Below are 14,567 nucleotides of genomic sequence, written 5' to 3'. Positions count from 1 at the left end.
TTTCCATATGAATTAAAGTGGAAAAATGTGTCTTTGTTAAAACAGTTAAAGTATAAACACAATTTTAGAAACATGATATATCATTTGCACTGCCTGATTATACTTGTGCCCTTTAGCAAATGTTAAGCAGAATAATGTGGATTAATGATGCTAAAACAAACAGTTCAGTTTCCTTCTGCAGAATGCTCTTTGTGTAAAATGAGCTCTTATTCGTTCTAAATCGTCACCGTGTCGGAGTGCAGCGATGTCTTAATTAAAAACGTTAGAACAATATTGTCCTTGATAATCATGAGCTGCTGTTGAGACGTGATGTTCTTTACAAATGTCTCGTTACTTTCAAGAAGGTTTTTTTAAAGTGTGTTTTTTATGTCACATGACACAGTAACGAGTCCATTGTACCTTTTGGACTCTGTGGTGTCTCTCGCCCTCTGCTGGTGACTGAGGGACATTAAGCATATCTGAAAAGGCCAATTAGCGGCATAGCTAATGCTAATATTTCAGGATGCATGAGAATGAAAGCCAAAAGGATCAATAGTAAGTACTCTTACTAATACACAGTACTCAGATACTGCAGATGAAAATAAACCAATACTTTACTTTAAACATTGGGGTTCTGGTTCCACAGTTAAAATGAGAAAAGTATTGAAATGTTCTTTCATTCAGGTTTCATTAGCACATAACTCCAGCATATTAAATGTTAACTTTGTTCAACATCCAGGTGACTGTGAGTGTAATAAAAGCTGCTCTAGTGTTATATACTGCTCACTGCGAGGGGTCTTAGAGCCCCTTCATGCTAATGTGCTAATGGTAAATGAGATTGCATTTTTCATTCAAGACTTCCCGGGGGAAATTAAACTCATTACACGGGACACAGGAGAGGAAATACAGTAAATGAGCCCATTTGAAGCGTCTGACATGGCGGCGCACACATCATTTCTCCTGGAGTCGGTTAAATGCGTATTTATCCCGACTCTGATGGTGGAGCTGCCACCATTGTTTGTCTGCTGCAAAATGGACGTATTCATCAAAAAGACGGGAACGAGCCAGAGCTATGAATGCCGTCCCAGGATTACACCTTTTCACCGAGTAAGCAAAATACTTAAGCCTCCATTGCACCAGCCAGGACCAGGACTGAAGACACACCAGGTCGTCCTTGTGTGCCCGCGGTTACCAGGGTGATGCCAGCGTTAGATCATAACGTCCTCTCCTGTGCGTTTAGTCTGTTTCCCCCAGAGCGTCGTGAACAAAGCCGTACATGTGCTCGCCACTCCGGGAACTCGACTCGGCAACAGTCGGCTTTACACTTCATCGTGTGTGTTCTCAAACGGGTGCTCGCTGGTACGTGGCACATAACATCAGAGACGGAGACGGGACAGGGGACTTTTGCTTTAGATTAGGGACAAAATGAGGGCAGTGGGTCAATAATAGGAGCCGATTGTCTGTGTGGCGGAGTATGGATTTAAAAACACGCAGGTGCACTTCCTGTTTTCATGTATAGAGTAAGTATTAAAGTATTAAACGTGTTAGATCACTGACATGGTTTAGCAGAGCGGTTAGGTGTGTTGGCGCGGTGACTTAACCTGATCTAGACTGATCTCTGTCTCACTCTGAGTTGAGTTCTCCATCTGGGAAGGTTCTCGCTGTCGGGACGTTAAAAGAATACTTCGTGCTGATTGGTCGAAGTGTCAAAACAGCGAAAGAAGCAGAAACATCTAAATTGTGTTAAATCTGGTGTTCAGAAAAGCACAGTCCTCTTTCTCATCCACAAATGTACTAAGCGTCAGTGTGTGCAGGTTTTAGACAAGCAAAATAGGCGTGTGGACGTCGGCGCCCCCATGTGGCCCTAAATACCTCACGATTGGCCTGGTAAACCGTAAATGCCTCATGATTGGCCTGGTAAACCCTAAATGCCTCATGATTGGCCTGGTAAACCCTAAATGCCTCATGATTGGCCCGGTAAACTCTAAATGCCTCATGATTGGCCCGGTAAACCCTAAATGCCTCATGATTGGCCCGGTAAACCCTAAATGCCTCATGATTGGCCCGGTAAACCCTAAATGCCTCATGATTGGCCCGGTAAACCCTAAATGCCTCATGATTGGCCCGGTAAACCCTAAATGCCTCATGATTGGCCCGGTAAACCCTAAATGCCTCATGATTGGCGCGGCAAAGCCTAAATACCTCATGATTGGCCTGGTAAACCCTAAATGCCTCATGATTGGCCCGGTAAACCCTAAATGCCCCATGATTGGCCCGGTAAACCTTAAATGCCTCATGATTGGCCTGGTAAACCCTAAATGCCTCATGATTGGCCCGGTAAAGCCTCATGATTGGCCTGGTAAAGCCTAAATGCCTCCTGATTGGCCTGGTAAACCCTAAATGCCTCATGTCTGGCCTGGTAAAGCCTAAATGCGTCATGATTGGCCTGGTAAACCCTAAATGCCTCATGATTGGCCTGGTAAACCCTAAATGCCTCATGATTGGCCCGGTAAACCCTAAATGCCTCATGATTGACCTGGTAAAGCCTCATGATTGGCCTGGTAAAGCCTCATGATTGGCCTGGTAAAGCCTCATGATTGGCCTGGTAAAGCCTCATGATTGGCCTGGTAAAGCCTCATGATTGGCCTGGTAAAGCCTCATGATTGGCCTGGTAAAGCCTCATGATTGGCCTGGTAAAGCCTCATGATTGGCCTGGTAAAGCACTGGTGCAGACGCAGACGTATCAGTGGGAACCAAATAAGATGGATTCTCAAGAGTTTGGTGGTCAGATTCTTGAGCTTCATCGAGGAGGTTTTTGGCTGATGCACTGAAAGAGCTGATTCAAGTCCAGATCTGGTCCATCACTGACTGAAACACCGAGCGTGAAGCAGACGCACTCGCTGATGAAGCCTCGCGCGCAGCTGTCATTAAAAAGCACACGATGGACCAAATAAACATCAGAGAGTCATTATTGTTATGGAAAATCATTTGGTCGATTGGACGTTTAACTCTTACGAACAAAGTGTTTCATGTTTGTCTGATGAAGGATTTACTGCTGCGTGTTTCACTCCCTGCGCCGTTATTTCTGAAAATGCACTCAATCGTGAAGTGATTTTGAGCATCTGGAATAGAGCTTTCTAAAACAAACACATTATAATTGTGACCCCGCCTCCTTTGTTCACACATAGGGTTTAACTGGCTTTAAATTCCACTTGAACACTTGAATGAATAAAAATGTCTTGCTTTTTTCCTTCTTCCTATTTCTTTTGCTTAAAACTGCAATGCACAAAAAGCTCAAACAAACAAGACAATTAACAATGAAATGAGTCAAAGTTTCAACTCAAGAAGATAAGATAAGCCTTTCCCCACAATGGGGAAATTCCAATACGAGCAATAAGAGCTCCAAGTAATTTCCCTTGTGTATCACTAACGTTTGTCCAAGTCCTCAAAGAAGGACCGGAACTAAAGAAAGAACCGATAAATGTCCCCACAGTGCGGGGGGAGAGAATGTCAAACTCACTGCATTTTATACTTGAAACTAGACTGACAATAAAATAATATTATTTGACTAAAAGATTGCCAGACTTTCTTTTTTTTTTAGCTCCATCTTGGAATTTTTATTGTATTAATTAATTTATTTCCCTTTTTTTCTTTTAGCTCCGTTTTAGAATTTATATATATTTTTAATTTTAGAATTTGTATTTTATTTGATTATTTTTTCCTCTTTTTTTTAGCCCTCTTTTCAAATTATTACTTTTTTTCCCTCTTTTTTTTTGCCAATTTTTAGCATACGTTAGACCCCTGCAGCTGCATACATTAGACCCCTGCAGCTGCATACGTTAGACCCCTGCAGCTGCATATGTTAGACCCCTGCAGCTGCATACATTAGACCCCTGCAGCTGCATACATTAGACCCCTGCAGCTGCATACATTAGACCCCTGCAGCTGCATACATTAGACCCCTGCAGCTGCATACATTAGACCCCTGCAGCTGCATATGTTAGACCCTTGCAGCTGCATACATTAGATCCCTGCAGCTGCATACATTAGACCCCGGCAGCTGCATACATTAGACCCCTGCAGCTGCATACATTAGACCCCTGCAGCTGCATACATTAGACCCCTGCAGCTGCATACATTAGACCCCTGCAGCTGCATACATTAGACCCCTGCAGCTGCATATGTTAGACCCTTGCAGCTGCATACATTAGACCCCTGCAGCTGCATACATTAGACCCCTGCAGCTGTCTTACCCTGTTCACGACCCCTGCAACTGTCTTACCCCGTTCATGACCTCTGCAGCTGCATACATTAGACCCCTGCAGCTGTCTTACCCCGTTCACGACCACTGCAGCTGTCTTACCCCGTTCACAACCTCTGCAGCTGCATACATTAGACCCCTGCAGCTGTCTTACCCCGTTCACGACCCCTGCAGCTGGCTTACCCCGTTCACGACCTCTGCAGCTGCATACTTAGACCCCTGCAGCTGTCTTACCCCGTTCACGACCCCTGCAGCTGTCTTACCCCGTTCATGACCTCTGCAGCTGCATACTTAGACCCCTGCAGCTGTCTTACCCCGTTCACGACCCCTGCAGCTGTCTTACCCCGTTCATGACCTCTGCAGCTGCATACTTAGACCCCTGCAGCTGTCTTACCCCGTTCACGACCTCTGCAGCTGCATACATTAGACCCCTGCAGCTGTCTTACCCCGTTCACGACCCCTGCAGCTGTCTTACCCCGTTCATGACCTCTGCAGCTACATACATTAGACCCCTGCAGCTGCATACATTAGACCCCTGCAGCTGCATACATTAGACCCCTGAAGCTGCATACATTAGACCCTTGCATCTGCATACATTAGACCCCTGCAGCTGCATACATTAGACCCCTGCAGCTGCATACATTAGACCCCTGAAGCTGCATACATTAGACCCTTGCATCTGCATACATTAGACCCCTGCAGCTGTCTTACCCCGTTCACCCCTCACAGCCCTTTAATGTCCTCCCGCTCACGTTAACGTCTGCGATAACGGCGGCTCCCAAACAACACAATACACCACCGACTCATTCCCGGTGCCATTTACCGCCGCCTGAATACTGCTCACTTCGCACGCTCCTCTCGCGTGACAGATACCAACGTCTATTTTGGCCCCAACAATTGATGTTCCTGAAGTGTGAAATGCACTCGACTCGTGCACATTCAAGTATACGAAAGAGCAGGCGACGAGCGCGGGCCGAGCCGGGGCATCCGGACGCCGTAAGGTGTCATAATGTAATGACCGGGGCTGTTTCCGTGGATATGAGCGAGAGAGAGCGCGTTAGCATAAACGAGACCACCAGTGAATGCGGTGCTAGCGTGTTCTCTTTCTAGAGCTTTTAGTTCATTAGATGGGGAGTTTTGTGCCAGTGATATTTGGGAGTGAATGTGTTGAAATGACAATGTAGCTGCAGTGCTTGTCAATACAGATGAGCACCATTGATTTTTTTTTTTACATACCGACTCTTAAAAACACTTTAACACTTGTTTTTCGATCCTGATGCCCGAAAGGAACTGTTTTTATGTACCTGTATGTTTGTCTAATTAATGACAGATAGTAATTGATAAAGCGTTTTAATGGTTTTTTTTTTGTGTATTTAATACAAGAAAACATAGAACATGATAATGGTATCTGTTTAGTGAAAGTGGATGACTTAGAGCAGTGTGCAGCGCATGTCCACTTTCTTTTCTTTTGTTTGAATTGTCTTGGTCAGTTGGACTCACAGACGGATAATCAAACAAAGGGGCAGAAGCCAAAACTCGTCATGCTTTCGTTCCTTGAAGCGAGGAGGATTACGGCAAAGATTGGATCACATTATGTATTCGGCTGCGACGTAACAGACAAAGCAGACTGTGACCGGCTGCGCAGACTGTGACCGGCTGCGCAGACTGTGGCCGGCTGCGCAGACTGTGACCGGCTGCGCAGACTTTGACCAGATGCACGTAAAGCTGCTTAAACGCGTAAAAGAGTACCAGGTCAAAAATATGTCGCAAGAAATGAAGCCTGCGTAAGTTCACCTGGAAGACCTAACTCCATCTGCGTCGACCACCATGCCAGGGCACCTCTCCCCAGCTCTATTAACGCACCCAAGCCGGGCGTCCGTCTGTCCGAGAGTCAGATCCCTCCTTTACACAGAACTCCTCCAGGTTTCTATTTTTCCCAGGAGGTTTTTCGTAGTTTTTCCTGGCCGAGAAGGAGGGTCTAAGGACAGAGGACTCCGGGACATCGCCCCTCGCACCTGCTCCCCATCCTCAATGAACGCACCCAAGTCACTCCTCCCCGCAGCACGGCACCTCCTCTGCACCTCCTCTGCTCCCAATCAGCGCACAGCCGGTCCCATTTAAACCCTCATACATTTGGCTCGTACACCGTACTGCGACCCACCACCTCCCCTCCTCCTCGTCTGCATCCCTCTCATCCTAATCATCCTCTCTACCCTCTCACCACATCTACCACCACCAGTCTCCAGGCCCTGGGGGGAGACATCTAATAGATTATGGAGTGCCCATGATCGCAATGTCTTCCACCGGGGTCTGAGCGCCAAATAACCCAAGTAAAAAAGCTTGCTAAACGGTCCTTTCTGTGTTAGTCTGAGTCTCTCCAGGGTGAAATGTAATTGTACTTTCATTCTTTGTAACTTTCCACCCCTGCAACTCGCTCAATACTAAAAGCTTATTTGGCATAATATAAACCCTCCACAGTTGCACTATAATGCGGTTGCAATCAGGATATTTGAAATGCATGTACTTGGTTCAATCAAGGTCTGATTGCACAAGCTCATGCAAAGAATTCCCGACTTTTGACAAATTCAGGGACCTCGTGGCAATGGTTTTGAGCGTATTATTCAGCGTGTCACGACGTTCCCCTCGCTTCACCGAGCGCGGGAGACGCCTGGGAATGTGGTAACAGTTTGAAAGAAGAAATAGGAAAAAACAAGACCATCTTTTATTTATATATATGTTTTTTGTGCCCATCTGTTTTATTCATCGTGTGTTGTCCTGTGTGAGGTCCTGTGTGAGGTCCGTGCTGTATGTAAATGTGCCATCCCAGGGAGATTCTAATGAGGGTTCGAGAGAGCGAAAGGGGCAGGTGTGCCGAGGTGTCCAGATGTGAGCGCGTTTGTCCAATTTACAAGGCCAAACACGCTGGACCGATCTCACCTCGAGTAAGAAATGCCAAACCCGCGTGCAGTACCTCTCGTCACCTCCGGGCAGACGCTGGTGCGGCGGGACGCTACAGTGTTTGGATCTGATGTCGCCGAGCTGCATAAATTACCTGGAAGAAACAAAGAGTTGTTTTTTGGAAAAGCTTTGACATTTGAAAATGTCAGAGCAGTATTCTTAGTCATTACACACTCATTATAAAGTACACGCTGGTATTCTTAAATGCCTTGTTAGAAAATTGAGAAGCGAATTGGGGAAATGCTCTGATTTTTATGTGAAAGTTGGAATATTGATAACATTAACAATAATATCGCTTTAAATATGACAAGGGGACAATGTGGATCACTTCCTCCCATGGCAACACTATAACTACTAAAACTGTTTTAATAACCTTTATAAAGCATGACCAAAGACTTAATTCATAATGGACAAATAGTTTGTTAAGAATGATTCAGGTTTAGTTTAGCTTAATTAATACCTTAACTCGTAACCAATTAATTAAGTTGTTACCAAGCCTAAGTATTTGTTCATGCTTTATTAAGGCTCAATAAGGTGTTATTACACAGCATGAGATGAATGATTGACCAACAAAAATATTACCGTTTGGTCTAAAATATATAAAATAAGCCTGTTTTCCTCTCTCTTCTGCTGCTGAAGCTCGGCTGAAGTCACAGCGTCTCTAGTGGCCTCTACAGGCCGCTGAGCAGTACTGCAGGAAGCTTAGGTCTTCTTCTCCCGCCTCTTTTCAGTCTGTGGCCATGTTCAGAGGCCCGTGTTCAGAGACCCGCATTTAGAGGCGCATGTTCAGAGGCCCACGTTCAGAGGCGCGCGTTCAGAGGCCCGCGTTCAGAGGCCCATTTCAACAAGCGGACTTAAAAACTATCTTTTAGAGACAAGTCTGTATTTGTAGCTCAGGTTCTGTACATGATTATGATGATTAGACGTTTGTTAGAAACACAGACCGTCCTTTAACGTAGAGCGCTAATTTATGTAATGAATCGATCTGTGAAGTGAGACTATTTACTCCGTTCAGCAGTTTTCTCAGGTTTGGGAGTTTAGCTCAGTAAGATGCAAATGTTATCCAGTAACTATTGATGAACACCTAAAGACTGCGCGTCCGTCCATAACTGCCGGGATTTAGCTTTATTAGCGTTTCATCCAGAAGAGAAACCACAGGCACGATGAACGGTTTATTACTGACAATAGGCGAGCGCAGACTCCGCTTCGACTCATAAGGGTGTCATAATGTGAAAGAAATGAAGCAACAACTCACAAAGAGAAGATGGAGAGGTTGAGGTTCTGCTGCTGTTGTGGAGATGAGAAGAATCATTTATTGCTTTTTAAGTTTGACTATTTTTGCACGAGAACTGATACGTTTGATTCCTCGGTCACTGTGTGTACAGTAGTATTTTTGTGTCTGTCCACCCATCACGAGGAGGCGGGGCTTTCAAAAGTATCCCAGGTCAGATACTGGTTGAGGTGATACAATATCCACTTTCAGTTCTGTCGTGTCAGATGAATCGCCACGGAAACAAGCCGATGTTAATGTTTAGGGTCGTGCACCGTGCGAGACACTCAATGGCTCTTCTTTCACTGACACAAAGCACCATTATCGCACGTTTCCCGCTCTCCTCTGTCAGTTGGCGTCCCTCGAGCGCAGGTTCGGCAGCTCAGGGGCCGAAGCAGCGGACCAGACTGAACCATTACGAGAGAGGGGGGGATCGAAGCAGAAAAGTAGAGGAATATAACATACGACGAGGGCCCCGTTTGCTGTAATGAACAAAAAAAACTAAAATACAGCTATTGGCCAATCTTTCTGAGCTCTTGTCAACCCTGGGCCCTTAGAGTCTTTCTAACATTTCTCCCCCTCTCGGAGCCCTCGAATGTAGAAACACATCTGGCAAAGGGACCAACGGTGCCAACTGGCTCATCAGCTTACATTCAGTTTTTATGTTGATTAATGTGCAATGTTCCTTTTCAAATAAATAAAATTACTGACTGTTTTTTTTAATTATCCTGAGACCGACATAAAGAAAGACATGGTCTGTAGTATTGTGGAGGAGGTACTTTCTTCCTGCTTGAATCCATGTTGTGAATGTCTTCTCTAACTCGTGCCCCCCCTCTGTGTGCCCCCCCAGGCTGCAGTCTCCTGAGCTCGGTGGACCCCCTGCTGTGCATCGCCCTCCTGTTCCTGCATAACCTGCTCCCGTTGCTGCTGGCCCATTGAAGACATTTCAACCAAAATCCAACCGACAGCCTCCCCGACCGACCAACCGACCGACCGACCGACCGACCAACCACTCTCTCACGTTCTCCAAAAAACAAAATACCAAACGAGCAGCCGGTTGGGGGGGTCCGGCGGGGGGGGATCTGGGTGCTTCACATCGTATATATACTCGCCACACATCACCGCAGGGAGTGACGGCGGCGATGCGACCGGCAGACTTAGAGGGAGGAGCTTAGTCTCACCGAGAGCGGACTTTCAGCAGAGATCGAACACTTGACTTTTCTGGACTTTTCGTGAGCTTCGTGCGGACGTTTCGGGCGAAAGGAGAGGACGGGAAATGATGTAAAAAAGAAGAAAAAGAAGATTAAAAAAAGGAGGGATTACGGGATGCACATTGGCCAGGCGGAGCGCTGCCTCTTCTCTGCATAGCACCCGCTTCACGCATGGCCCCGCCCCTCGCGTCACACCGCCCGCATCTTTTTGTTTCTGACTTTGTTTTTTTAGTTGTCGTTTTTTCTTTTCAAAAGCATCTCCACTGTGAATCTTGCTTTGGAACCGACACCGGTCACTTTAATAACGAGCCCTTCTGCCGGTTCGACACATCTGTTTTATGACGAACGAGAAGAAGAAGAAAAAATATGAATAATAAAGTGTGATCTCGGTGTTGCGTTTTTTGCTTTTAACGGCGAGGAGGTTTTCGGAACATTCGAGTTATAACTTCGGGAGGTCAAATTATTCAGATTGTGTTGGTCTAATGTACTTTTTGTCCAAAGCCGTCGACGCAAACGGACAGTGGAAGAATAGTGGGGCTACAACAGGTGCTAAAGTGAGGAGTGGCTGTTAAAAGAAGTCATAAATCGATGTTAATGTCATAATAAAGTTAGATCATGAATGAGCCGCAGTGAAATAGTGGTTTGGTGCCTAAAAAGAGCTGTATTTGCCACTTTGTCACTACGTTCACATGCACAGAGAAGCCCAGAGTGCGCTAAAGTTAAAGAGTCAAGGTCGTCTTGTAATTTAGCATTAGCGCTCGAATGTCGTAGCTATAATCGTTGCTAATACATGCGTTCGCGGTGACGTCATACAGCCGGGACTTCCCCATAGCGGCCATTTTGAAAGGGGCATGCGATATATATAAACCAGCACGACTGCATCCTTTTCCGCGGCGTAATGAGCTACGAATACTTTGATTCTTTAGACGATAAGGGCAAAACTAAGGCACACGACAAAGCTCTCATTCCTCGGTCTGACAACAGAGCGATGTCCTAACAGAACAATGACCTTACAGAACAATGTCCTGACAGAACAATGACCTTACAGAACACAGGATTTTGGCATTTTGGCCTCATACATCCTGGATATCGTATGTAGTAAACGTGTTGTTGTGCCCCTTTCAAAATGGCGGACTCGGTTGCTACTGCACAAGTTCCCGGATGGGCGAACGCACGTATTAAAACCGTTGTCATGCACCTGACCTGACTCGGTGTTTATTGCGAACAGAAAACGGGCTGATCCCACGTCACGCGCTGTGCACGACTCATGCAGCCATGGAAGTGAACGCGGGCCGTACGTCTGGGCCACGGCTCCGCCCCTCCGCCAGCGCGCGCTCAGTTTGCGGATCAGGTCTTATTTTCTCTTGCGCTCGGGTCCGGCCGGATCAAGAGCCACAAAAAAGGAACGAGAACATGAACAAGGTCCGAATAATCCACTCAGCACTGACTTTATTTTGATCAGATGACTTATAACTGGTGTTTTTACAAATTGGCACTTTGATAGTTTGACTCTGGAGACTGTTCACTTTCACTTTACAGCGCTGAAATATCCACGGGACAACAGTCGACTCAACTCATTTATGTAACTTGTATAAACGGATGTGGCGTGAGCCGAAGAGCGATCCCTGAAAACGCCGGAGTTACCTGCACTCCTTTAGAATAAATGGTGATTTTGGTTTTGATTAAGGTTCTGCAGGTCTGCGCGCTCAGACAGGCGTTCTGTGGTGCAGCTGAGCGGTGCTGAGCGGGGCTGAGCGGAGCAGAGCGGAGCCGCATGACGTAGAACCAGCCTGTAAGAGACACCGCACATGCTTAGGAGCTGCTCACGAGTTATTTTCTCTCTGCAGCGCTAATAAACACATCGAAGCTACGCTAGTTTTTACTTTAACGTTCGACCGAACCCGCACGTGCTAATCTGCGGTGGAGAGACCATTGTTCACCATCTCTGCAGATCTAACACCAGAGAATGTTCAGACACACTCGTCCGCTCATAGTCTTCATCACGCTGCACTGTTTCTAAGCCCCGGGTTTGAAACATGGACGCCGGTTTGAGTCCGAGCTCGTTGCCGCGGATCGCCAATTTAGCCTTTAGCGGCTAGTGAGGTCTGGCCACAACTCACTGCAGATTTAAGCGAGCAAAACCCTTTTCAGACGTTTTACTCGATCCGTGACTGTCTGAGAGTCCAATCACCTCAGTCCAAGTTAAATGGGTTAAATGGGTTAAATGGGTTAAATGGGTTAAATGGGTTAAATGGGTTAAATGGGTTAAATGGGTTGAATGGGTTAAATGGGTTAAATGGGTTGAATGGGTTAAATGGGTGGATATTAAAGCGGGTCGGTTCTCCGGCGGTCTTGTTGTGCGTGTGAACGTAGTGAGTATCTTTATGGGAGAAACCAAAGCCTCGATGGTCTTCTGCACTTTATGATCAAGTCTTGGGACTTTACTGAACCTGCACAGCGAAAATGCACCTCGATGTTACGTTTATGTTCAATGGTCTGAAAGTCTGTTTGGACATGGATTTGAATTAACCTCACTAATATCTGTTTGTGCAACATTTTGTAACTCTTTCCTATAAAATATATAGCCTCAAAGTCATTTGCATGGTTCCTCGATATAAAAAACCGGAGTGATTGCCACTTCAGTATGTAACTCGAGCTGAGCGATCGTGAAAAAATGAAATAGTTTTATGTCATTTAACTTATTTTCACATAAAAGGAGTTACACAATGTTGCTTTGATCCGAAACTATGTAACGAGCGGCCAGTGATTATACTTCGCCATAAATGATCTTGTGAAGACTCCACTATTGTTCCACTGTCTCCCGTCCACTCCGCGGAGCCGGCGCGTATGTCTCATGGCTGTGTTCCATCATGTAAACACTGAATAAGCTGATCTATTTTGATGAAGATAAGGCACACCCGACCATTGTTGTTGTTTCTCACCTCCAATGATGTTTATTTTTATTAAATCGATGGTGATCAAAGTGAAGACATTTCATTTCTACCAGACAAATAGATTTATTGGTCTCTCGCCAGCTGCGGTTCAGATGAAGGTTTATTGTTTTTGTAATAAAAGGTAGATTTGAAAAAAGGTGGCACTATCGCATCTGTGTCGTTCTTATCTCGCTTTGATTCTGGACTTTTCAATATTTAAAACACTTCATTCATTTAAAGGGCTTTTATTCCCTTCACTGCTTCAGGATCTCTCTGCTGCACTGGGAACGCTTACGTTTTAAAAGAAGGGAAAATGAAGTGACTTGAGATAATTTTTTACATCTTAATGAATATAATTGCTCGTGCTTTACCATGAAGTGTGTTATTTAAGCAGCTGCACACATATGCTCCAAAACATGAATATACACCAAATGACAGAGCTGAGTTTAAACATATTGTACGTATTACATGCTCCTCAGACGAGGGAGGTTTGGAAACAATACAAAAGTTGACTATGATTTTCATGGAGCGATGACAAACGCTCTTTGTCCAGTGTTTTCTCTCTTTCATCTTGTAATAGTCCTCGTCATGTTCCCTGAGGAATGCACAGCATGATTACATGTGTCAGACATGGCTGATGTAGATTGAGTGATATTAAAGTGTAGCAGTGCGTGTGCTGCGCTGCAGTTAAAAGCCTCGCTCAGACTGCACCGCTGTGCAGGAGCGTGTTCCTGCAGAGGGCGCTCACGAGAAGAGCGGGGCCCTGCAACGCTCACCTGAAGAGCGGGGCCCTGCAGCGCTCACGCCATAAACAGGCTTTAATAAACGCTTAAGACGGTTAGAAACCATAGGACCCATGTGTCTCATGGGTCACATGGGTCACATGGGTCACATGGTTCACATGGGTCACATGGTTCACATGGTTCACATGGGTCACATGGTTCACATGGGTCACATGGGTCACATGGTTCACATGGGTCACATGGGTCACATGGGTCACATGGTTCACATGGGTCACATGGGTCTCATGGGTCTCATGGGTCTCATGGGTCACATGGGTCACATGGTTCACATGGGTCACATGGTTCACATGGTTCACATGGGTCACATGGTTCACATGGGTCACATGGGTCACATGGTTCACATGGGTCACATGGGTCACATGGTTCACATGGGTCACATGGGTCTCATGGGTCTCATGGGTCACATGGTTCACATGGTTCACATGGGTCACATGGGTCACATGGTTCACATGGGTCACATAGGTCTCATGGGTCTCATGGGTCACATGGTTCACATGGGTCACATGGGTCACATGGTTCACATGGGTCACATGGTTCACATGGGTCTCATGGGTCTCAGGTGTCTCATGGGTCTCATGGGTCTCATGGGTCACATGGTTCACATGGGTCACATGGTTCACATGGGTCTCATGGGTCTCATGGGTCACATGGGTCTCATGGGTCACATGGTTCACATGGTTCACATGGGTCACATGGTTCACATGGGTCACATGGGTCACATGGTTCACATGGGTCACAGGTGTCTCATGGGTCTCATGGGTCACATGGTTCACATGGGTCACATGGGTCTCATGTGTCTCATGGGTCTCATGGGCCACATGGGTCACATGGTTCACATGGGTCACATGGTTCACATGGGTCACATGGTTCACATGGGTCTCATGGGTCACATCGGTCACATGGTTCACATGGGTCACAGGTGTCTCATGGGTCTCATGGTTCACATGGGTCACATGGGTCTCATGTGTCTCATGGGTCTCATGGGTCTCATGGGTCACATGGTTCACATGGGTCACATGGTTCACATGGGTCACATGGGTCACATGGTTCACATGGGTCACAGGTGTCTCATGGGTCTCATGGGTCACATGGTTCACATGGGTCACATGGGTCTCATGTGTCTCATGGGTCTCATGGGTCACATCGGTCACA

At 46.2% G+C, this 14,567-nt stretch overlaps 1 protein-coding gene across 1 annotated transcript in view; it reads left to right on the top strand.

The window, feature by feature from the left end:
• Positions 1 to 9,531, top strand: part of vstm2b (V-set and transmembrane domain containing 2B) — a 58,438-nt gene extending 48,907 nt beyond the window's left edge. The window contains exon 5 of the mRNA XM_072465853.1: positions 9,319 to 9,531. Coding sequence (XP_072321954.1) covers positions 9,319 to 9,407 — 89 coding nt within the window. The 3' untranslated portion in view covers positions 9,408 to 9,531. The remainder of the gene's footprint in view (positions 1 to 9,318) is intronic.
• The last annotated feature ends 5,036 nt before the right edge of the window (positions 9,532 to 14,567 follow it).

Source organism: Eucyclogobius newberryi, unplaced genomic scaffold, assembly GCF_026437365.1.
Source record: "Eucyclogobius newberryi isolate DKJ021-1_F unplaced genomic scaffold, fEucNew1.0.hap1 SCAF_5, whole genome shotgun sequence".
NCBI lineage: Eukaryota > Metazoa > Chordata > Actinopteri > Gobiiformes > Gobiidae > Eucyclogobius > Eucyclogobius newberryi.
The sequence above is the reverse complement of the archived record's forward strand: the minus strand, read 5'-3'. Positions and strand labels throughout refer to the sequence as shown.